The 26,267-nt window shown below is 43.0% G+C and overlaps 1 protein-coding gene across 2 annotated transcripts in view; it reads right to left on the bottom strand.

The window, feature by feature from the left end:
* Cers6 (ceramide synthase 6) overlaps positions 1-19,504 on the bottom strand; it is a 251,537-nt gene extending 232,033 nt beyond the window's left edge. The window contains exon 1 of one of the 2 annotated variants that reach the window (XM_040745501.1): positions 18,811-19,504. In XM_040745501.1, coding sequence (XP_040601435.1) covers positions 18,811-18,980 — 170 coding nt within the window. In that variant the 5' untranslated portion in view covers positions 18,981-19,504. The remainder of the gene's footprint in view (positions 1-18,810) is intronic. The other variant, XM_040745502.1, reaches the window with a different exon arrangement.
* Between the last annotated feature and the right edge of the window lie 6,763 nt (positions 19,505-26,267).

The raw sequence follows: 26,267 nt of genomic DNA, 5'->3' as shown, positions 1-26,267 counted from the left end.
GGTTTTGTAAAATATATAATCATGTGATACCAGAAGAGAATTTTTATTATAATATACAGAATAAAATCACTATTAAGAACAAAACAAGAGATCACTCTAAAATGACAAAACATGGAAACAGGTAAGTGGCATGCCAGATTTCGAAAAAGTTGGGAAGCTGAAAGGTGAGAAGAACTGATTAGGCTATGTGGAATTTAAACCCGGCCAGCCAGTGAGGGACAAAGAGATGACAAGCAGGCGCCAACTCAGCCAGGGTAATTTTCATTGCGATAGTATTAGGAGGTGGGCACACTGGTGGTAATTAAGAGATGACAGAGAAACTCTCTTAATTGGGACTAGTGAATGTGCTCTTAAAGATAAGACATGAGAGACTGTCTCACTCTCCTCTCTTTCTCCTCCCCTCCCTCCTCCCTTTCTTTCTCCTTCTCTGTCTCCCTATTAGCAAGAATATGGCCATGTACAAACAAGATTTTCCAGGGCTTTCAGTTTTTTTGACTTCATAGTTCCTAGCCTCAGAACTACGAAAAACAAATGAAAATTGTTTAAATCACCCAATCTATTATGGTTTCTTCTTTCATTTTAAGATGACAAATAAGGTTAAGTCTGTATAGAAAAAAAATTTCTAAGGTGTCTCGGGGGAGGGTGCTTCATGTCAATCATTTGCCTACCCTCCTGTTTTATTGACGGGCACTTGTTTTTTAACGAGAAGCATGCTGTGATGGCTAATACTGGTTTATCAACTTGACAGGATCTAGAATGACCTTGGACATAAACTTCCGGGCAAGTGTCTGAGGGAATTTCCAGACTGGATTAACTGAGGTGGGTAGACACCCCCTAAAAGTATGTAACATATTACCTGTTGGGGGATAGAGGGGGGAGGAGAAAGAGAGGGGGTAGAGGGGGGGAGATTCCAGTCTTGAACTAAAAAAGAGAAAGAGGGCTGGGCACGAGCACTTTCCTTTCTTTGCTTCTGGCTGTGGATATCATGTGACCAGCTATCTCCAGCTCCCGCTGCTATTCCTTACCTACTGGGATGGACCATACCCTCAACTATGAGCCAAAATAAATCCATCCTCCTGATGTTGCTTTTATCAGGCATTTTGTAACAACAAGAAAAGAAAGCTACACCCATGCACTTTTCCCTTCTTTATCAGCCACTTTTTGAGGATGTGTGTGCGTGGGGCTAGGTGATGATGTAGGACGGGAAAGAAGGCTCCAGGGCAGATGAGATGGCAGTTCCTATTACAGAAGCTGTGCTTCCTAGCTACCTCTCTATGGCTGTGATAAAGAACCACAGCCAAGGTTAAATTGTCTTAAGGTTTTCAGATGGTTAGAGTCCATGGTGTTGGAGTAAAGGAACAGCTGGGAGCTTACATCTTAATCCACAACCACCAGGCAGAGAGAAAGAGATCTAACCAGCCATGACACGTGTCTTTTCAAACCTCAAAGCCTACCCACAGTGACGTACCTCCCAATCCTTCCCAAGCATCACCACCAACTGGGGGTCAAGTATTCAAGTATATGAACCTATTCTTATTCAAAATCACCATTGTGATTTCCTTGTCTGTCCAATAATTGGTTTAAGCAAGATATAACTAATATCTTATAGTACACATTCTTTCTATACCTGAAAAATAGAAATAATAATAACACAACTTTAGTGTGTAATTTGAACCCTGCAGCCTCACCTACAACCATTCACTTAAGGAACAATATACCATATATTTAAAGTTGTCCTAACCTCTTGTCTTAGGTCTATTTAGCTAACAAGAATAGGGAGTGCAAACAATCATGTAGCTACTACTTATAAATGTTGGTTTCCTAGTTAAAACCCTTAGCCATAATTTCCATAAACACCCAGAAAAACACTGAATATTATCAACCATTTGTCATTAGGCTCTCACTGCTAGCCTAATATTTTATACAGCCATAAAATTTAGTCATTGGGTTTAAATCCATAAATAGTAAGTAAGGTTTCTAGAGTTTTAAAGCTACCCATCCATCCCCAATGGAAGAAAAAAAAGGATATTCTACAATATAAAACTCATCTTCAAACATTTACTTTTAATAAGCCACCCTGGGATATCTTTATTTTTGGAGATAAATGTATATTCAGGGATGCAAGGGCGATGTTTCATGGTAGCTCAATTTACTTCGCATACTATATGGGAAAAAACGATAAAATATTAACAATCATTGAATGTAAGCGGTATGAAAATGAATGTTTCTGACATTAGACTTTAGCTTTTTTCCATATTTGAACAGTACACAGCATAAGAACCAAATGTTTACCTAAGCAGAAAGGCAGGATGACATAATGAGATTGGGAGGTCATTTTCCTTACAGATTAGAGCAGTTCACCAGAATTACATCAAATACAGCAGCAGAAGAAGCCACATAAAGGATGGGTCTTCCCATGCAGTGTTGAGAGGGAGCATAAATTGGTACACTGTTTCTTGAAGGGCTCTGGCAACATTAGCAATTTCAGCTGTGCATATTCTCTGACCCAGCAATTTTACCTCTGTGAGCTAGTTTGGAGATGGCACCTCAGTATAAGCAAGTCCATATATAAGAATGAAGTTCTAACACTGTTCCTGAAAGCATTTGCAGAGTATCTGAATGAACCATGAAGCTGGCACACAATGAAATACTCTATCAGACTAAAAAGAAAACCATTGCTCTACACTTGGAAAATGCTCAACACATGATGCTAAACTGGGGAGATGGGCTAAGTTTTATGGCAGAATTCAAAGTATAATTCATGTCTTAAATTAATTTTATATCTTCTACCTAAGTAAATGAAAGGATTCTGAAAGGATATAGTCATATTAACTGCTAATACTGGTCACATCCAGGGCAAGAACTGAGAAAATAAAATGAAAATCAGAACTCGGTTTTGTTTTCTTTCTGCATTGGGTTTCTCAATGAGATTAGAGATATATAAATATTTTAAACAATGTTTAAAGGCTTTAGAATTTTAAACATTCCAAGTACTTCAAACATTAATATCTGGAAGCATTATTAATCATCATAGATATATGCTATCAATTTTTTTTGCTTTTTTTTTTTGATACAGGGTTTCTCTGTGTATTCCTGGCTGTCCTGGAACTCACACTGTAGAAGAGGCTGGCCTTGAACTCACAGAGATCCTCCTGCCTCTGCCTCCTGAGAGCTGGTATTAAAGGCATGTGTGACCACTGCCCAGCAACATTTCTTAAATAAGAAAAACTGAGAAAAATTAATGTTTTTAAGAGGAGTATAATTCTTAAATGCAAAACAGTACAGTCTTAAACATTTCATTCTGAAACAATGAAAATATCCAGAATAGTAGTCCCAGGCTTATGACTGCTTTGAGAAACTTACTTTCCATGAGGAACAGTGTGATGCCAAACATGTCAACACACACATCCTCTGCTACCATTCCTAACTTCTTGGCTTCTTTTGTTGGTGTTATTTGTTGGCATTTTGTGCTTTAAGAAAAACTGCAACAACACAGCACTTTCATCTCTTTAATAATAATGCTTTGTAAAATGTTCTCTCTACAGTAACTAAACAAGAAGAAAATTAGATATGGAGATCATTACAGAAATGCACAGCCAGTCAAAACACAGAGAACAACAACAACACAAACACACACACACACACACACATCTATAGAAAAGAAAAGAAGACTCAGTTTTGACTGGCAGCGAAGGACCAGAGCCCAACTTGTCCTTCACTGGACACCAATGGCTTCGAGTGGAATCACTGGTTTTGTTGTATTAGACTTTATTTCTTCGTACTTGGATTTATCCTTCCTTAATTTATAAAACCAGATCAATACTACCAAGAAGAAGCTTACAAGAAGGATGCTAAAAATTCCTGTCTCTTGATCCGTCTAACTAGTTAAACACATAGTAGATTCACCCTGTTGTGGTGATTCAGTGATCTCTTCAGGTAGGCACACTTTTGAGCATATTTCTTTATGTGTCCTGTATATGTAGACCAAAATAATGGCATGCAACTGTTTGATGAGTAAGTGGTTTCCAATTAATGCTAATTACCCACTGGGATACATTGTGATTGGTGGAACCTTGGCCCGAGTCAGAGTTCTATGTCTGCTTGGCTTTGGCATACACTGAAAAATCAACAAAATCAATGTCTTCTTTCTCACTTCCTTCCTTGTCCTGAGTCCCACTTTCTCCTAATCTGAGCACTGGCCTCAGGATAAGAAACAACATACTCTACTGGCAAAGATTAAACCCATCTCCTGTTACTTGAAATCCATCCCTTACACACTCTACCCCAGCAGTTCCCACATAGAGCAGCACCCTCGCTCTTAAAGGAACTTTAAAAATGGGCCAAATTAAAAGTTCCCTCAAAAAAGTGCATCCAATTTAGAAACACTCTGGATAATACAAAAGGCTTCAAGTCCCTTAGATTATCCGACTGTTAAATAAAGGTGTAGATACAGCTAAAATAGTGGTGGAATGGAGACTTATAGAAAAAAGGGCTACCAGCTTCACCTCTGCTTTCAGTGCCACATTTCTTTGTCTCATATTTAACTCTGAACAGGGAGAAAACTGCTTGCCAAAATCTGTCATTTCAAAATTGCAGAAAACAATCACCCACTGCATTTCCTTTTTTTTAATCTGAAAAAAAGCCCCAAACCATGAAGTTCTATCTGAAAACACTGAGAATATTTATTCCACGATATTTATTACGTTTTCTGAATGCAGAAAAATTCGATGTTGAAAGTTGTGCTGAAAGCTCCTAGTAACGCACCTTCTAAGTTCATTGACCCCACTCGGATTTGCTCTATCAAATATGAGTGGTAGCAGAACAGCTGATAAACAGGCATGAGCTCCTTCACAGCTGGTTCCATACACCGCATTACTGCAGATTTAATGGCATGGTAGATTCTAAGAGGAGAACTAAGATTTACGACAGCAAGAAAGCGAGGCCCAGCAGTGAAAAGGAAGGGGCAAATCCCAGCTGTTGGCCACTATCTGCCCTCGGGTTGGTCTTGCATGGCTTGACCCTGTGCCAGATGAGGACAGCTGAGGAGGGGCACAAGGGCTGACAGTACTGAGCGCAGCTCCTACTTAAACTTCAGCCCCAGAGCACTTTTTAGAAAAAGGCACGGACAGGGATTCCAGCCATTCTGAGGGAGGCAACCTCAGAATGTCTGGAATCTCCCAGCACTCCCCTCCTTAAGCTCTCCGCCACAGTGGGTTGACATGTGTGTTTGGGGAGTCTGGCTTTCCAGGCCCCTCACTCTGGACTCATGCATTGTAAAGCCCAACAGAATCAGGCTCACAAAACACACAGGCAACAGAGTGCTTGCTGGCCTGCCCCGCCTCCGCAGTAACAGCTGGTGGACAGCCCCCACCTGTGTGTCTATTTTTACCGGCGCTCTCATTCCCTTTACAAGCCACAAACAGCCAGTTGCGTGTGGCTGCTGAACAAATTGCTTAACAAAAAAAGATGGAAGACACCAGGGTGAGAGCAGGAGAAAACAGCCAAGTACATAGTTTCAGTGACACGGGTCACCATGTGGGGAGAAGCCGGTATGCAGAGAACGGACTCTGGACACCCGAAGTGTACATCCTGTTCCCCAGAGCCACAAACACACTTTTTGGGAAGTCTTTTGACATCCTTCATCTTTAAAAAAAAGTTTGTTTTTGTTTTCTTTTATTCTTTACATTACAAATCACAGCACCTGGGCAATGGGGCAGGCAGGCCATACAACTCGGTCACCAAGGAGTCTCATTTCCACTGCCATTCTGAGTCTCCGTAGGATGAGGCAATTCAACTGTTTTCACAGTGTAAATGCCCCGCCCAGTGCTGTGATTGGCATATGCTTAGTGGGGTGAGGAATAAAGCAGGGCATGAGTCTTCTCCTCCCTACACTGAAGGCCACTCCACAAGGGCACTGCCTGCAGATCCACAGGCTTTGCCGGGACCTGAGGGCCAGAGTCCTCTGTCTCTAAGATTTACTCCTGATATGTATTATCAAAAGAGAGCTAGAACCTCTCATCTCTGCCACTCTTTGTCAAAGTGCACCCTTCCGCCGGGCGTGGGTGACGCACGTCTTTAATCCCAACACACGGGAGGCAGAGGCAGGCTGATCTCCGTGAGTTCCAGGCCAGCCTGATCTACAGAGCAAGTTCCAGGACAACCTCCAAAACAATACAAAGAAACCCTGTCTCGAAAAACCAAAAAAAAAAAAAGTGCACCCTTCAGATAATGGGCGTTCCATACAATGTCTGACAGTGCTGCTTTGGGGTCACTGAGCTCTTGAAGGGTTTATTATCACTTCACTGGTGACTTCACTGGATGCTAAATAACTGAGTCCCTTTTATTGTTTTGCCTTACCTTTTTTTTCTTTTGGAACTCATCTACAGATAACACACTGTGTTACTGCAGGCAAGCTGTCTCCATCCAATCCTCACCTCGCACTCCACTACTGCCTGACCCACAGTAGACCGACGGTGATCTGAATGAGTAAGTTTCAACTTCCTTTAAAGTCGGAAGGGCATGATTCTGCTGAACTATGACCAAGGCAATTTTTGGATCCGCCACTGTAAAAACTGTGGTTTCATCTCTTCCCCCGTTTCCTCATTAGAAGACAACCACTGCAAATACCGTGCTCAATCACCCCAAAACACCCTCTGTCCATGCCTTTTTCTAAAAAGTGGCAGATTTAAATCGTTTTTTACAAATGATATTTAAATTATGGCAAGCTGGAAAAATAGCCATGGCTAGGAGCAGGTGCAAATCATTCCTGCATCTCTGGAGTCAGGTGAGGTTAGAGATACACACACACACACACACACACACACACACACACACACGTGCACACGTGCACACACACAAGTGTAAATATGGGGTACACATCCGTTTCTCTAAAGAAGCAAATGTATTCTTTCTAACCCATAATCGAATGCTTGTATTTTTATAAGTATGATCTCAATGGTACTAGAATGAATGGTTTTAATGTCTTAATTTTAATTTTTTAATTGTATGCATGTGTGTTTGAGTGAGAGTTTGTGCTCGTGAGTATAGTGCCTGGGAGGCCGGAGGGGGCATCAGATGCCCTGGAGCTGGAGTTCGAAGCTGTGAGCCACCCAGCTTGGTTGCTGAGAACAGAACTTCCTTTCTCTCCAAGAGCAGTGCACACACATTCTTAACAGCTGAGCCATCCCTCCGGCCCTGATTCTTTTCTTCTTCAACATCAAAAAGAAGTAGCCCACAAGACCTTAAATTCTGAAAGAAGTCCCAGAGTGTCAGTCTCACTGCTTTCCTATTTCTGGGAGGCACTGGTAGGAGGAAAGTGTCTCTGAGCTAGCTGATTATTGGTACCCAAGCCCATCAAACTGTATTACATGAGTATGAAGTAGACAAGGCCCCATTCTTCATGAAGCTGCTAGCGTTGTTTCTAACAGGCACCACTGGAACAATCAGAATCTTCCCAGAAGACCAAACTACAGAAGGAGAGGAAAGAGAACAGGGAAAGTACAGTCAGCCCTGCCTAGATAAGAGTGGGTCTGTGTAGGAAGGATGGTGTGTGGGTGGGTGGGTATTCATCGTGCACAGTAAAGTCAGCCAAGTGAGATGTCTAGAGATCAGAGCTCCGCTGCACCCGAGAAAGTGACTGTGAGGAGTCATGTGAGCACGGCCAGGATAAACCTGCAGGGAGAGTAGTCACTCTTCTGGCGAGCCAGGCAATCTCATTCCAACCTCATACTCATCCCATGAGTTTTAAGCAGAAACTGTGTTTGGAGGGGTTAATTTGCTTCCAGACCTGTAGCTAGTAAGTGGCAGAGCCAGAATAAAGTTCTGATCCTTAATCAATATAAATGCCAATATTTATGTCTGCAATCACCAGTGGATGCAAACCCAACCTATTTCCCCTAAGACTGTGGCAGTAAAGTAGATCTTAAGGATGTGACCAGTGGCAGGAGGTGGTCCAAGATCCCCCCACAGACAGCAATGGACTTTCCTTAGAAAACTCATGAGAAAGACGTCTCCCAGGAGTTCCAACCAAAGGTACAGGATCCAGGAGTTCAGGTTTGATGTGGCTCATACCTGCCCATCACATCTTCAAAACTTACCACTTTTGGGTAACCAAACAGTCCTTGGTATACAATAGTTGCATCCTCCTCCCTAACCAGGCACAGGGCTTCAAATCTAAATACTGTCAAGTAAACCCTTCAGTTTTGGGGTCAAAAATAATTGGGTCTTACAGCCCACACTGTAGTACCCTCTCTCCAGGCCCCCCGGCCACAAACCATATCAGTCAGAGTGGACACAATGTGTGCTTTTAGAACTAGCTTTTAGTTGGGTCCCCTTTCAATATATGTCCTCCATGAAGTCCTCCGGTACCACAAAGCAGGCACACACACACACACACACACACACACACACACACACACACACTCTTTTTTTTTTTCTCCAATTGATGGCTACATCATGGGTAAAGAAGTGTTCAGACTGAAACCCAAGTAGTATAATCATTTTTCTGCTATCTGTGCTGGTCTTAATTCTAGTTATGGCTACATACTTCTAGTTAAGTTCAGTAAGCATACAAAACTAACAGTTCCAAAGCACCATACCCATCAAGCCTGCTGATGCTCCTAAAGACAGGCCCACTGACACACACAACCATCACTCTCTCAATCTCCACAATGCCAAAGTGACTGATTGGTTCTTTCTACATTTTCCTCCTCTCAAGCTATTGTGTCAAAACTGCCACTCTGCTTCAATGGCCAAGTCACTTCAGTCTGCTTTGAAATGCTGATCTATTAAAACAAGATCTGCAGAGCCACTCTGACTAGCTGGCAACTTTCTCCGGTATGGCCTAACAGTTCCATATAAGATTCTGGATGGTTTTCATGTCCCCTCCCTGCTTTAAATGATCCCTCTCCCTCCTCTTGAGATTTCCTTGTGCCCCTTGTGCCTCTAAAGCATCTTCACTAATGAGGAGGGGGAGGGAGGGAGGGGAAAGACACAGAGATAATAAAGAAACCATGCTTTCAGGCAGCTTCAGGGAAGCAGGAATAGCCTGTAACCTGAACACCTCGCAGATAAGATGTGACATTTATGCAGACAATGGCAAGTCCCAGCAAATGTTAGTCCTAGGTCACTGTGCAAAAGAGATCACCTAGTAAAGGAATGTTTCCCTCTAGTAACTAAAAACCACTTGGTTATCTCCACCACGGCCCACAATCCAATTCCAAGATGCACTAGCACTCTGAAAGAGGTCCATTCTGAAAGCCATTAGAAAAACAAAATACCTGTTTTAAAATGCCCCAAATTCTCATAGATGACTTAAGGAGAGTTTTGAACAATGACTAAACACTATTAATAAAATTTCAAAACAACTGCTCTGTAATGTGTCTGTTGACACATCCAAGCCTATACAATATGCCACTTTCAGAAAAATTACATCCCTGTATTCAAATGTCCTACCCACTTGCTTACAAGTTGTGACACCAAACAGAAAGAGGCAGGAGAATCAAATCTGACCTCATCCCTCCCAAATCTCCCTCAGAGCCATCAGTGGCCCAGGCCACAGGGCTCAGGAGAATGCTACCCTATATCCTGGTCTGTTGTAAATGGATACTGTATTAACCAGGATACGTGTACTATAATCTTAGGTTACTGGGGAACCACACACTGAGTTCTTCTAGAAGACTGAGGTCCACCTCTGGGGAACCACATACTGAGTTCTTCTAGAAGCCTGCAGTCCCTCTATGGGGAACCACACACTGAGTTCTTCTTGAAGCCTGCACTCCCTCTCTGGGGAACCACACACTGAGTTCTTCTAGAAGCCTGCACTCCCTCTCTGGGGAACCACACACTGAGTTCTTCTAGAAGCCTTGCATTCCCTCTCTGCCATGCTGACTAACAAACTGACTTGCCAGGCTTGGTGGTGCATGCCTTAGTCCTAGCTCTTAGGAGGTAGAGGCAGACAGATCTCTGTGAGTTCGAGGTTGGCCTGACCTATTTTGTGAGTTCTGGGACATCCGGAGCTACATAGTGAGACCTTGTCTCCAAATGAATGAATGAATGGACTTGAGGCAAGCTCTTTAGTGCAAGTGTCTTTCACAAAACCCAGTAAGCACCAGTAACCTCTGGATCTCAGCAAGCCCCCACCCTTCTCTAACCACTCTCCCAGGTAATTCCAGAGGGAAGAGGACCAATCATGGACCTGAAGATAATTATGCATTTTAAACAACTTAGCCACACATGAAGGAAATGACACCAAGAGGCATTTGTCTCACCTAGAAAGACGCCATGCCTACAGCACTAAAAATGTAATTTCTAGTGAGTGACTTTTTTTTTAAGTCACTGAATTTTCTATTTTTTTCTTTTATTGCAGCAAAATGCAGTTAGCACTAAAGGTCCAATCTTAATATTTTCTGTTTGTCTGTTTGTTTGCTTAAGTATAAAATTCCTTTTTGCTGCTTTGGTCTCCCTTCTCCAAATTCACCTGCTGAAACCAAATTGACCACATGATGGCAGGAGGTGGGACTAAAAACATCCTATCGGGTATGGTACCTTGTGGTTCTGAGTGTGTGCTTTTCTATGGGTTGGTTTATTATCATTTCCTTAGAGATTTATTTTTATCACCTTTAACTACGTATGTAGATGTGAGCGCGTCTGCCTGAGGAGGCCAGAGGCAATGGAGAAGCTACAGGCTGCTCTGAGGCCCAGGCACAAACGAGTGCTGGCAACCAGCCTAGGGTCCTCGGCAACCGAAGTTCACGCTCCCAATAGCGGAGCCATCTCAACAGCCCTCAGTGCTTTTTCATCAAAAGTTCAGAATTACAGTGTAAATAATCTGGACAAAAAAAAAAGCTATGCATCCTCCTGGCTCTGCCCTCATCCCAACCCTGGCTCTCCATCTCACATTCCAGCACAGAGTGTAGCGAGTACCACTTTCTCCTGACAGCATCCACGAATGTAGACTCAGAAGACTTCCTAACGAAACGCTTGTGGGGAGAGGCAGGAGGCATAAAGAAATTCGAGAGTATAAACACGACCAGATAAACAGACCAAGACAAGAGCATTCAGAGGAGGCATAGGAGGAGGAAGAAGAGAGCAAGAGGAGGAGGATGAGGATGAGGAGGAGGGGGATCACCACTTCTCTGCCGAAATCAAATAAATATAAAACCTTATCTCTTTGTCCCAATAAGAAAATATGCATGTCCTCAGAAAATGCACACTGCAAGCCAATGACCAGTTTTTGAAACGAGTGAATTCTGAGTAGGCATGCGCAATTTATACTTCAACGGAAAAATACCTTGAAGTCTCCTATGGAATCTGCAGTCTACCAAGGACTTCAAGATCTGGTAACTCCCCTCTCTCAAGAACATTAGTTATTCCTTGGGACTTAGAAATGCTGCTTCTAGAAAACATGCCTTTACAAAATCAATAGGAACTGAAATATGAATCTGCAAGACCTAGGAAAAAAAAGCCTCCAAACCCAGCAAAACTGATCCATCTCCAGTGTGGAATGATGTAATGAGTGAAGGTATTCTAAGTAGCTTTAATTAGAAAGGAAGTGTTCAAACTTACATTCCCAAATGGCAAAAGGCTGCATGTAGAAACCATGCGTGTGCTTGTGTGTCCATGTGTTTTCAATGAAGCCATTGAATGTATTAAGCCAAGAACCCACACTGTTTTGTTTTGTTTTGTTTCTCAAGACAGGGTTTCTCTGTGTAGCGTTGTAGATCGGCTGGCCTCGAATTCACAGAGATCTCCCTGCCTCTGCCTCCTGAGTGCTGGGGTTAAAGGTGTGCACCACCACCACCTAGAAACCTTTTTATTTTTGTAAGTTGCATAAAGTTAGCTATATTTCCCTAATTTTCAATCCTTACTTTCAGCTGTCAAATTGGGTAAAAATTCACATCCAGTTCACATGGGCTTGGAAGATGATTAAATGAAGTAAGTTCATATAGTAATAAAATCATTAGAGAATATTACTTGGTACTATTATTTTCAAAATGTAGAAAATGACTCATTAACAAGGGCCATCACTGTCATAGTCAAACAACAAATAGAATAAACAGTGAGCAGAGTGGAAGCCAGCACTTGTAATCTAGGCCCCCAATCATCTACACCATTGCAAAGGAGACACACACCTAACACACTGTAAAAAAATCACCCCAGATCAACCATGCTATAGAACAAAGTGACTGAAGCAGTTAATAGAGATTTCACATCAGGAAAGGGTGACTTAAAGTTAGTGAAATCACTGGTTTTAGGTTTTGAGACATGCTCTCTTTATGTAGCCCAGGCTGGCCTCAAGCTCCTGACCACAGCTTCTTGAATGCCGAGATTATGAGTGTATACCACTCACTATTCCTAGCATGAAGTCATCTTAAAGGAAAAAGAAGGTATAGACTAAAATCTTAAGAATAAAAATTATTAAGTATCACTAACAGGTGTGCTTTAAGAGGCTAATGTGATTAACTTTAAAGAACAAAGGGAAAAAGTCAGAAGGTGACATAAAGTACTATCAAACCAGATCTGTAACCCCAATATCCAAACTCAAAAGTATTTTAGAAGTGATCAGCAGATTTAAAAGGGGAAAAATATCTAAAATTTGATAGATTTTGCTTTGCAAGAAATTAATGAGCAGTTGCTTTAGAAAATCTGGTTTTGTCTGGTGATGAGGATAGAAATGGAAGCTTAAAGCTTTCACCAGGCAGTGAGCACTCTGGTTCCAGCACTTGCCAACACAGGTTTAGTCAGGTGGCTTGAGGAAGACATGGAAGAAATTCAGCTGAAATCCATTTCCTTTTACCTGCCCTTCTCCAGCACAAACAACTACTTCTGACATACTCTACAAGTCAGCACCCCAGAAAAAAACTACCCAGTCATCCCTCACCATGGGGAGCAGAGAGCCTCAGAGGAGTCAGAGTACTAGTGTCATAACATGTAATGTCCTGGGTCATATACGACAGTGTTAAATTTTCTCACAGACTTCCCTTACCCTACAGCAGTGTTCCTTAAGAATGGAACCATACCTTTCACCCCCAAGTCAACTTGTTAAAGTAGATAAATTGTTACATACTATAATACAAATCTGTTATTTTGCCAAATGAAAATCGTGTACTAGACTTCTTCAAATAACTGTCCATCTTACTTGGTTACCCACAAGATATCCATGGTAACACATTTTGCGCAACCCAGGTGAAAAACCATAGACAAGAACCTATTTGTGTGAGAACCCAACTCTTGCCACTTTTATCTCTTTCTACGGCACAGCAGGTGCCCACAGTTTTCATCTCAATAACACCTTCATCTAATCAGCTAAATAAGGCACACTTCTAGAGTTTCATACATAACACTGAGTTCACACAGAGAAAACGCCCGTGTGAAAGTTATTCCACTCTTCTGAACTGTGTCTGAGGACACCTGCCTTTACATAGCCTGCAGTACTGGACTTAATCGGTTACTGTACTTTTTCGTGCTAGGCCTTCCCTGAGTCCCCCGCCCCCAACACATCCCTCCACTCCCTTCTCTCTCCCTCTTCCCCACTCCTCACCGCTCAGGTGTTGAAAGGCAGAGACAGGAGATCAGCTATAAGCAGAGGTGGGCTAGCAAGACATTGCCTTCCACAGAAGGTAGGCAACGGTTCCCTGACCGTGGAAGAAGAGTCATTGTGGGGCTGAGTACTGCTCACTGCACTGGCTGTCAGCACTCACCCTCAGGTGTCGTGGCCACCCTGTCAGGACTGCCTTCCCACTCAGTCAGACATCAGCTCAACTCTGGATTCCAACAAAAAGACCTCTGAAAAGATCAAACACTTGTTTCCTGTATAGAAGCTTCCTTTTTGGTTAGCCAGGACTATTGTAACGTTTTGGAGCACAAGCGATAACACCCCCAAATGATTCTTTTGTCTCCAAACACAATTGAAAAGTACTTTTTAACAAGAAGCAAAGTGACTGACTGGAGTGTTTCTATGGAAAATCAGCAACAACAAAAAACCCTCTTTATTCTGACAAGGCTTATTTCTGCTTGCCAAAACATGATGGTTAGCCTCCCTCGGAATCTCGTGAGATAATAACGAGCAATCTTCAATTACAGGAGATCCACAAGAATCAGAGATTGGGAAGGAAAAGCAACCTTGAACCCCATGCTTGCTAGGTAAGGTAAAACACAGCTACTATCTACTCCATCTTTTTATCTCCAGAAGACTCAGTAAAGGGCTAGCAGCATCACCGCAGTCATTGCATTGTGATTGGTAACAGCCAAATTCATCCAGCTAATTCATTAACAACTGGGTAGAGAAATGAGTTATACATACAAAACCGAACACTCTTCGACCTTTAAGAAAAGAATGTCTTTCATTTGCAACACAGATGAAATGAAGTTAGCCAGGTCTTTAGAGAATAAATATCATATGCTCACTCACACACACACACACACACACACACACACACACACACACACACACACACACACACACACACCTTCCAAACTAACACATAAGTCGGGCGGTGGTAGCGCATGCCTTTAATCCCAGCACTCAGGAGGCAGAGGCAGATGCAGGCAGATCTCTGTGAGTTCCAGGCCAGCCTGGTCTACTGAGCAAGTTCCAGGACAGGCTCCAAAGCAATACAGAAAAAACCTGTCTTGGTTAAAAAACAAAAACAAAACCAACCTAACACATATAAGCAGAGAGCAGAATGGTAATTACCAGAGGCTATACGGATACAAGAGCATAGAGACAAAGGTCAAGGTGGGCCAAGTTTGTTGGGATGTATTTTTAAGATCTATTACAAAGGAAGGCAACTGTGTCAAATAATACAGTGCACACTGCTTAAAAATTTCCAAGAGAGCCGGGCGGTGGTGGCGCACGCCTTTAATCCCAGCACTCGGGAGGCAGAGGCAGGCGGATCTCTGTGAGTTCGAGGCCAGGCTGGACCGACAGCCTCGAAAACAATACAGAGAAACCCTGTCTCGAAAAACCAAAAAAAAAAAAAAAAAAAAAAAAAATTTCCAAGAGTTAGTCGGGCGGTGGTGGCACACGCCTTTAACCCCAGCATTGGGGAGGCAGAAGCAGGCAGATTTATGAGAGTTCGAGGTCAGCCTGGTCTACAAAGCTACAAAAATAAGCCCTGACTCAGAAAATAAAAAAAAATTCCCAAGTTAAAAAAAAATAAGAATTTCCCAGGTGATAGGCATGTTTATTCATGTGACATAATTATCACTGCACACTGCACTTACCCTACAATACGCCTTTTGTCAGTTCATATGGAGATAATAAAATAAAACTTTAATGCCATTAAGTAACAAGAAGCAACTTTAAAAAAAGAGAAAGCATCCCTGACTTACAATGACCATTTGCTTTTGAGGAAAAACAGACAGAAGCCATGCTCTGGGCCCAGCTTCCTGAGCAGGTTGATTAGAATGTGACTGTTCTGACTCAGGTCAACAGGGTCTGTATCTCTCTTAAATCCACGAAGAAGAAATTACAGTACAGTTGCCTTTCTTGGGAATAATTCCAAGAAGTTTTATTTCCAAACAGGGGTTCAACTGAGTTTTAATTCCATATGTACGAATAACACAGCAAAACACTTGTTTCGAGACAGGGTTTCTCTGTATAGCCCTGGCTGTCCTGGAATTTGATTTGTAAATTGGGCTGGCCTCAAACTCACAGAGATCCTCCTGCCTCTGCCTCCTAAGTGCTGGGATTAAAGACATGTGCCACCACTGCCTGGCTTCAAAGCACTTTTTTAAAAGTGAAGTTGGAAGAAGCATTTGTTACAGTTCCCAGAGACAGTCTGAAGAGCCTAAACAAGCATTAAATCAAGAAATGGAATCGATGATAATTCTACATTATTAAATATTTTGCCTGTCATCAAGTCACAAACATAATGGGAGATAGCACAATTTTCATCTCAAGAGATGCTATTTATTTTTTTTAAAGAGTTTTACTCTGCTAATCGGGTAGTATGTACACTGGCTCATTCTACTTCTCCCCAGGGCAAAGGGGAGTACAAGGCCATTACTAAAAGCCAGGGAGACTCGGGCATTGCACAGACTCAAGCCAGTGACCTTAGGTTGCTCTATTTTTAGCCAGCCATGCTGAGCTGCCATATTGTTCTCCATATGCTGTTGTAAAATGACACACCCTTGCCACTAGTCCCTCCTCTGTCACACCCCAAGAGTGGCAGGGAAAACAAAAAGATGGAGTTAGTCAATTGATAAGACCCAACTTAGTCAATGCATTAGGGTTTTTCTGTTCGGGGAGAAATGTGTTCAGACTAAAGAATATACACTCACGTTCTGTCAATTTTGCTTCTGCAAAAGCATTACTGGCTTTAATAGAAGATAAAGACCTTGGATAGCCACAGATCCCCTGATATGCCCTCAAATTTGAAATAAATGGCAGTCAAAGCATAGACACTTGGAGGAACTGTCTGTGTTCCAGTGGCATTCGTTAATGTTAGCCATTCCAGAACACTGCAAAGAAAGAGCTTCATGCACATCCTGTAGCTGGCTCAGCTACAACTGACTCAGGCCCTCGAGTACACTAAGGAGGTGAGTACCACAGAGTGTATACTTTGGGTTTGATAAAAACTTAAAGATGCAGAACCTCAAACTCCAGATACAATTACTGTTCGACTTTTAGAGAATTGAGTCTGAATAGTTAAAGACACAGCTGTCACCACTACAGAAGGAAGAAACAAAGTAGTTGCCCTCCACAAAGTCAGCACCATCCCACCATACAAGATGCAAGTGTGACATTGTGTTATTATTCTGAACATTAATCACTAGCATTAATCATAAATTCATTAAATGTCTTCTGCTCATATCAATGGACTTGAGAAAACACTCTCTCTCTCTCTCTCTCTCTCTCTCTCTCTCACACACACACACACACACACTACACAGAGAGACATATGTCACAATTGGTAGTTGAAGGCTGCTGACCCTTTTGTATAAACTCTTGAATCAAGTTATAAGATTATGTTAGGAAGAAAAAATATTTCTGAAAAAAGAAAACAATACCTTCAATCTTCAGCTATTACATCACTGGTGTGTGTGTGTGTGTGTGTGTGTGTGTGTGTGTGTGTGTAAGACAAAGAAAGCCAAGTACAAGCCAAGCTATCTTGCTCTTTAATATTTTTCCCGCCTACTGAAGAGCCAGGAAGCAGAATGAAAAAGAATGCTGGGAAAATGTAGCATTCGCATATGGTTCATCAGCTGCCATGCTTTTTGTTCTCCAAGATATACAACTTAAGATTTCCTGTAAAGTAGCTACCCAAATGCAGACAGATTTCCTAGGGTGTCATCCAGCAACTGTGTGGGGAGCCCTCACAGTGTGCCTGCACAGGCAACAGCCTGCTATTATTCTTGAAAGTCGGCTTGTCTTTGCAGAGAAGGTAAGGTTAGACTTGAGTTCCTATTTTCTGTAAGTAAACATTTGCAACCTTCAAGCACACCGGCTTTTCACAGTAAGTTTCAGCGCTGGATAGAATCAATGACATATTTGCACTGGATTCCAATCGTTTTAAAATAGGACTGCCCTTTGTGCAAGACAATTTCAGCTCGGCAACAGCTGATTTAGTTCACAAGCAACAATACTGCCCATTGAAAATGAAAAATGCACCTTCCTTAAAACAAATCATACTTTTTTGTTCCCAGGAAGCTTGGTTGCTATTTCCAGTAACAAAAGATACACCTGACATCCTCAATAATGGTTTTAGGTAAACCAAGAGTAAACAAGATAACAACAGCAGCCTGAGAAACAGCCAAGGTGAGTTGGAGGCGCAGAAGGGGGAGGTTGAATGGAAATGGATGTTTGTGATCTAAGAAATTCAGTCTTCACTGATGAATGGGGGTGGGAGGAGGAAAGAGGAAGGCGATTTTGTTTTCAGTTAAAAGAAAGAAGTGTGTGGTGCCGATTTTCTTTCACGAGTGCGTGTTGAATGCACAGCAGTCAAAACCTAGTTTCGTGACTTAAGACTGACTCAATGAGAGTAACATAAGTTTGTGTGCAGATACAAAGGCGAGATCTAACCAAAGTGAGGACTCATACTAAAAATTTCATGACAATTATTCCAACGTTTCAAGAGTCTTCCGGTACGAGCAAGAAGCTTATGATTAGTCACGGGGTCCTACTATCGATTTCAAAAGACCATTTTGTATGATGAGCACCGGTCCTGTTCTGCCCTCTTTTAAAGAAACCACTAACGATGCCGAGTGCTTTCGTCACCCATTTCCTAGAACTGAGGGCCTAAAACGATGTCACGGATGGAAGCCAGAGAGCAAGCAGAAGGCAAAGGTCCGGGCAAATTCTTCAGCAGCACGGCCCCGTCTCCCGCGTGCGTGCGGGAGTAGAAGAGCTGGAAGTGTGTGCGCTCCTCCTCCCTCCCGGCCGCGCGTCCCCACCGTTCCAGGATGTCAAGTGGGTGGCGGCTAGCCTCGGAGGAGAAGCCCAGCCTGGAAGCGCCAGTGCCACTATGATGGAGACGGCCGAGCCCCGGCTCAGCGGTTCCCCGCGGCCGGCGGCCGCTCACCTTTGTTCGCCGGCCCTCTTTGGGAGGAGGAAGCCGGAGAAGGAGGAGCGCGGGCGGCGACCCAGCTCCCCGCGGCCCCTTCGCGGCGCCACGGAGGAAATTCGCGGGGCGAGTCGAACCCTCTCTAGCTTCCCAGAGGCCAGCCGGGCCGGGAGATCGGGGACCCCACGGTGAACACAAAGGTTGGGAGGTGTGAGCCCGAGCGCGGGGGCGTGCGCCACGGAGCAGGCGAGTGTGCACGCGTGTGCGTGTGTGCAAGAGAGCCAGGCGCTCCGGCCCTTCTTACCTCTCGAAGATGAGCCGCACCATGAAGATGCAGAAGGCCACGGGGAAGGCGAGGTAAAGGTCCTCCGCCTGCGGGAAGGTGGCTTCCTCCGTGTTCTTCAGGTCTGCCCAGGTGACATTGTGCGGAAGCCAAAACCGCTCGTTCCAGAACCAGGCTAAGATCCCTGCCATCTTGCTTTGTCCACTCCTGTGTCGCGGCTCCCGCGCTCCTCCGAGCTCTCCGCAGCGCAGGGCACCGGGGATGCGCGCTGGGCTGGCCCAGAGCCTGTGCCTCCGCCGCTCCCGCCCGCCGCCTCCTCCGCGGCCGCTGCGCTCCCAGGCTCTCGGCTGGCTCAGCTCCTCTCCTCCCTCTGGCCGCTCTGGGAAAGGGGCCCGCCTCGCCTGTCACGTGGCAGCCTGCCCGCACGCCCCGATTGGCTGGTGCTCGCGTCAAACAGCAAGGCACACGCGGCCGGCTCGCCCACGCCCTGAGGGTTGCGGGCCACGCTCCGGCTCTGGACCCATACCTGGAGCGCGTCCTGCACCTCTGTCCCAGCCCCAAGTTGGATCGCACAGGATCAGAACACCAGCTCCAGCCCTCTCTGGAGTTTCTGCTTTCTCGTGCTCTTGCCGAGCGCAGCGAGACAAGAGGAGGCTGGCAGGGGCCGAGCTTCCAGCGAGAGCCCTGCACTGAGAAAGAACCGCTGAAGAAGAAGTAGGGGGTGCAAAGGCAAAGGAGGAAGGAGTGGGAGGGGAAAGATCATCCTCTTCAGTGAGAAAGAAAATCAGGAACTGGGGCGGGATAGTTTGGCAAGAGACTTCTGCCTCCAACCTAAGCCTGCCCTCCTCCTTAACCTTCCTGCCACGTTTTTACACTGCTGCTTTTCACTGAGCCGGCTCCCCAGGGCATAAGGCCCCTTATTTTAATTTATGAAATAGCAGGAGAGCTTAGAAATTTGTGATTAATTAATTGCTTAATGATGATGGTGGTGATGATAGTAACTGGTAACAGCCCCATTGTGTGAAATTACTCCCCCAACCTCGGTAAATACTGCGGGAACCACGTTTTGACGGTAGGTGATGAGGGGTGCTATTTATTCCTTCTCCCCCTCCCTTTAAACCAAACCTTCAAGGCCTGTACTGTTGCCTCCAGATTCTCACTTCCTATTCGTTGTTGAGCTTCCATTCAAGCCTTCTCCACCCTTTGAAATCACTCAAGGTCAGCTGTGATTGCAAAGGTCAGTCCTTGCCTTAGTTCAGGCTGCTTGACGACAGAGCTCAAACAGTGAAAATGTATTGCTCATACTCCCAGAGTCCAAAGCCGAGGTCCTAGTGAATGGAGGATGCAGCAAAAGCACACTTCCCGAAATCTTCCTGACAGGTAGTTGTCTTCTCAAGGAATCTCTTGTTGCAGAGGCAGGAAGAATGCAACCTTGTCTCTATCATCTTGCTACAACACTTAACCCTATTCCCAAGCCTTCACCCTCATACGCTTCTACATCCCCCGGACTCTGCCTCCAAGTGCCAATACATTGACTTTTGAGAGAACACAAACATTCAGTTCATAGCAATTATCTTTGGATGACCAAAGTACCAATCTTGCCTCCGAACCTTTCCCTCCTGTGGTCATGGCTCAAGCCAAAAGGAAGGAATCACTTTTTACCTCCTCTTGAATAGCTCCTTTCTAACATCACAAACTCTGCCCAAGTCGCTTTAAAACTATAACCTTACATCCTCCACCACCTGTTTGTCGGCCATCTAATCTACAGAGCCAGCATTTCACATGCCACCTAACTCCCAATTCTGTCCATGTTTCTCTGCTGTCTACAGATTCTTGTCACACAATTCCAGTACTTAAATGTGCTTCGTCTCTGTTCTTCTCCAAATAGAAATCAAAGCCATTATGTCTTAAGACATTTGGTTCCTTATTGTCGCTCTGACCTCATGTGTGGCTTTCATGGCTGCCTGCTCTTCATGGAACACCCCACCCATGCCCATACCGTCTCTGTGTGTTCTGTGTGTTTCCTCTGTCCCTGGAACATCTTTCCCAAAATATCTGTCTACTCTTTCCTTCACTTTGTTCTGATTAAAGCTTTCCCTTTACCATCCAAGCTCATGTACAACCCTTAATCCCCCAAACCACCATCACCATCAAGAACATATAACACCATTGGCACCTTGTCTCTAAAATGTAAGCTTCAAAACGTTTAAAATATACATTTATCAGTCAGGTGGTTGTGGTTCAAACCTTTAATCCCAGCACTCAGTAGGCAGCAGCAGGCACATCTCTGACTTCAAGGCCAGCCTGATCTATAGATCAATGCGTTCCAGGACAGCCGGGGCTACACAGAGAAACATTGTCCCCAAAAACCAGGAATCTATATCTAGATAGAAATCTATATATAGATAGATATTCTATTTTATTAACTGTTGTAGTTTCAAATTTTAAAGAAAGTACTTAGTACACAGAGGACTAATTAAACTAGCAATCTCCCCCCAAAAGAGACATCTTTAGGTGAAAATAATAGTTGAATAATTAAGTTCAATGTTCATAGATTGTTGTCAATTTCATGAGAGGCATCAAGTGGACGCAAAGAAAAGATTGTCCATTTCCGGGTACATTGAAACAACTCTTCTTTGGAGAGGAGAAATCACCACTTGCATTCCAGAACATGTGTGAGCAGCTTTGTAACTCACTCCCTTGTATTTCCTCTCTCTCTCTCTCTCTCTCTCTCTCTCTCTCTCTCTCTCTCTCTCTCTCTCTCTCTTTCTCTCACTCTCCTGTGTCCTGTTTCCTGCTTCTCTCAAGCTGCATTTCTACCAGATAAACTAATAAGAGAACAAAAGGTAATGCTTCTGCCTCACCTTTGAGACTAGAGTAGGATTTGAAGGGTATTGTAGAAGATGGATTTTGTCAGGCAGTTCTGAAAGGAGGATTTAGTGCTTGTCAGAATCTTGGATGAGTTGGTTAGTTTCTACAAGCATGCACATGTCCTCCTGTGTGATCTGCATAGGACAGCATCTGTCTTACTTCTCTGGCCACTATTATAAAGCTAGCATGAGATTAGGTATGGAAAAACACCTCTTTTGCTTGTCTAACATATCTCCCTGAAGCAATGGCCCCATCATACCACCCATCACTCAAATAATTACTCGGAAAACACAATAGGGTGAGTCATCATTTCTTATCTGGCCATACTTTGGTTAATTTGGGGATGGGCCATGATAGCAGTGAAGGTCCTTCAGATAATGGAGCTTTGGTCAGCAGCCTATTTTGTAAACATTTGGATTCAAGCACAGAGGATATTGTCCACCATACTTCATTGTAGAGCTGGAAAAGGTAAAAGCTAGTTGGCTACAGAGAGCAAAGTCAGACTCGGAGAGTTAAGTAAAACTCTAAGACACAGAGTTCTGTCAGCATCTAGCTTCAGGTCCCACACAATACAAGAGTGCTGATTGCCTTCTCATCTTGAAATTCCAAGAAGCAGTTTAACTTGGTGGAAGATTTCCCTATCTGGTTATATTACTGTAATTTTAATCCAGGAGTCCCATTATCCAAGACAATACTCTGAGAGCGCATGTCATACTCTTAGACTCAAGGGAAAGTTAGTCATAGGAGAGGCAGCGCCTTACAAGAGTGCCGCTTTTTACCTGCACTAATAGAACTTCTAATTGTTGCCCCAGGAAACCAAACTGCAAATGGATACCTCACACAAATAGATAGATGGCTTGGTGAGAAAATGAATAGTTGGATGCTAAGCCAAAGAGGCAAGAAGAAAGAAAAGGTAGAAAAATAACTTTCATTGAGGGACAGGAGTATAAAACGCCTGAACTACAGTTGGGAAACAGCTCTGTAATCTGAATATGAAGTGGGACGTTAGTAGCATACCTGCTTTCCCAGGCTTCTGGAAGCTATCAACAAAACTAAGCCAGTTTTCTCATCCCTGGCTGCATACCCAGTTCTTCCACATAAGTTCAAGTTCACGCATAAGGACTCTGCTTCTTGGGAGCAGGAGAACAGTCATAGTTTCCACGATTGTCCACTGTGAGTTTGCATGACACGAGGGTGTAGTACTTATTCTATGAAAAGAACACACAGATCTACTTGGGTAGCAGGATGTACTCCTGTGAAAAGCCAGACAGCAACACACACCAGCACCACTCAAGGCGCACTACACATTTGAGGATGAGTGCTGATACCAAGGACTCAGAGGAAGAAAGGGACGTTCTGTTTTGAAGTGGTGAAGGGAACTCCAGTCAAGAGGTAAAAATGAATTAGATTATGAGGAATGAGCAAGATTTTTTAAAGAGCGTGAGTAGTGGGAAAAGGTGGGGTGAATCTGATAAGAGCAATAAATAAAACATTGCTGATACATCAGACAACAGATAGCCTTTAGTTTGGAACAAAGGGATACACCTATGAAATTTAATGAGCCTGTGTTTTATCTATGACTAGAGCATAGGAGTTGTTTTATAGTACCATTCCTGGTACATAATACACACTTAGATTACACACACCTGCATATGTACTCAATGCTTAAAACAAAGACAGTACTAAAAGTAAGCATTCTGTTTAAACACTCATTGATTGTAAATACTTGTTTTTTTAAATTTTGTATGTGTGTGTATATGTGCAAGTGAGCTATATAGTTAATGTGTTTTGTGCTGCCTGGTATAGGAGCTGGGAACTAAACTCCAAGCCTCTGCAAAAGCAACAAGTACTCTTATCTCCTGAGCCAAAAAAGGAACTGGTAATAATAGGGGCTATTACCAAATTGTATTTCTGTAGTTTTCCTGTGAACACAAAACCTTCTTGCTGTGGTTGGTAAAGTCACCATATGTCTACACTAGTTTGGGTTTTTGGTTGTTGTTGTTTTCTTCTTTGTTTGTTTGCCCAGTTGCCCTCCTATAGGGCTTTCACTCATACTATACATAGTGTGTCCTTGTAAGTGATTTCAGTAAGAGGTAGGAAGGATCCATCTCTGTAGTATGCAGATCAGCAGTAACAATGCAAGAAACTCAGCATCTTCCCCCAACTATAAAAAGAAGAAATGAGTATTATTTAACTAACAGCACGGGACTGATGATAAGCTAAGATGTCAAGCCTGAACAGGAATATCTGGAACACAGAACACATTCCATAGCGTGTGTTCTTGCCCATCTTTAGTATTTTTTTGTTTTGGTTTGTTTGTTTTTCAGTAGTTTTTATTTATTGCTTGAGAATTTCATACAATATGTTCTGATCATATTCATTCTCCTCCTCCAACTCCCCCCAGATCCCTCCCCACCTTCCTACCTACCTAACCCCACCCCATTCAATAAACAAAGCAAGGAGCTGGATCAGAAGTTAAGAGCACTTGCTGCTCCTGCAGAGGATCGAGGCTCTAATCCCAACAACCACATGTTGGTTCACAACTCTCTGTAACTTACTCCAGTTACAGGCAATCTGATACATTCTTCTGACTTCTACAAGCACAAAGCACACACATGATGCCCATACATACATACAAAAATACATACATACATACATGTGAAACATTCATTAAAATAAGATTAATAAATCTAATAAAAATTAACTAAAATAAAACACAAACCCATGAAGACCAGTTTGTGCTGGCCAACTACTTTGTGTGTAGGACCTGGCCTTGAGTGTGGTTGATATACCAAGTATTACTTCATTGAAGAAAATTAACTTACCCTTCAAAGAGCAATCAAATGCCAATAACTCATTGACCAGGGGTGGAATTTAATACCCATCTCCCCAGTTCTGTGTGCTAGATTTTGTCTGGTTCTTATGCATGCTGTCACAATATCTGTGAGTTCCTATGTGCATCTTCCCTGTTGTGTCCAGAAAGCAATGTTTCCTTGAAGTCATCCACCAACTCTGACTCTTACAATCTTTCTGTTCCTCTCTTCTACATAGAAACCTGAGCCTTGAGAGGGAGGAAGTATGATGTAGACATCCCATTTAGGACTGAGCATTCTGAAGACTTTATGTATATTGAACAGTCACAGATTAATCACCATCTACTGTGGTGATATCTTGCTTGTACAAATAAAGTCTGTCTGAGAGTCAGAGAATGGAGCTTTCTGCTAGCTAACCATAGAGGTCTGGAGGTCTTTACAGACAGGCAGAAAGTGAGGTAGCTGGGCAGATACAGGATGTAAGCAGGAAGAAACAGGAAATCTCTCTCTTGTCTGCTGAAATGTTAAGGAGGTAAGGTACGCCTCAGCGTGCTCATTCTCTCTGATCTCTCAACATTTCCCTTTATATCTGACTCCAATTTTTTATTAACTAGACCAATTAAGAACTCCATTTACAATCTACTGAAAGAAGAAGCTTTTTTGATGAAGATTAAGTAATGAGTATAGCAATATGGCACCTAGGGTCATTATATTTCTTTGTCCATTTAGCAGAATAATAGTACTAGGTTTGACCTATTTGGCTTCAGATTGTTTGCCTCACTGATTGTGTCAGATATGTGTCCCATATCATGGAGCTGGCCTTAAATCCAATTTTTTAAAAAAAGGTACTTGGTTACTTTCGTATCATTTGTGCCACTAATGCACCAGAAAAATTGTATGTATCCATCAACCAATGCATGGTTAAGAAGAATGTGGCACACTTACACAGTAGAATTTCATTCAGTTGTTAAAAAATTAAATTAAATATTTGCAAATAAGTATATGGAGCAGAAACAATCATCCTGAATTAAGTAGCCCAGACCCAGAAAAAAACAAACATTACATGTTTTCTCTGTACCCTTTGATATGTGTGTTTTGTTCAAAATACCTACAGAGATGAGATAGCTAATAAGTGACTGTGAAGGAATAGGCAATTTACCAAAGAAAGGGAAATGGAATGAAGCATTATTCAGGATAGAGGTAAAATTTAAAATAGAAAGATTAAGTAGCATGGGGTATGTGAGGGCAGAGTAGAGGAGGGGATATAGCAAGGGATAACTAACCTTTAAAAAAAACATATGGAAACCTACTATGCTGAAAGCTTTCTAAAGTATAAATATATAAAAGGAATTTATATAGGGTACCCTGTAACAGGGGAGGGGCAATTCTCCAACTAGACATAATAAAAGTAAAGCCCTCAGTATCAGGCCAGGAATGGGTTACGTTGTCTTGAGTTGTTGGTCAATGAAACCAATAGATGTCCTCCCCCAAAACGTTACAGTGCTATTGGTTACCCTCCATAACTTGATAAGAAGACCCTGTTGCTGAAGATACTTCATACTTACATTATAGAACATGGAGAAGTTGAGCTGGTGCTCAACCCTAGGCTTCATCCCTCCTGGATAGCATCATAGTGCTGAAAGACTCTCTTCTGAAAGAGGAGAAAAGTCATCTCACCAATCTCACCCAGATATGAATCCTGTGAGCTGCAGTAAGAACCTGCCTGGATTAGTCTTTCTTAAAACCACGTCAAGTATTGCTAAAGATGGTCTTTCTCTTTCTCTTCCCTGATAG

The sequence above is a fragment of the Mesocricetus auratus genome, unplaced genomic scaffold (assembly GCF_017639785.1).
Source record: "Mesocricetus auratus isolate SY011 unplaced genomic scaffold, BCM_Maur_2.0 Super-Scaffold_100004, whole genome shotgun sequence".
NCBI classification, from domain to species: domain Eukaryota; kingdom Metazoa; phylum Chordata; class Mammalia; order Rodentia; family Cricetidae; genus Mesocricetus; species Mesocricetus auratus.
This window is presented reverse-complemented; position numbering and strand designations above follow the sequence as displayed.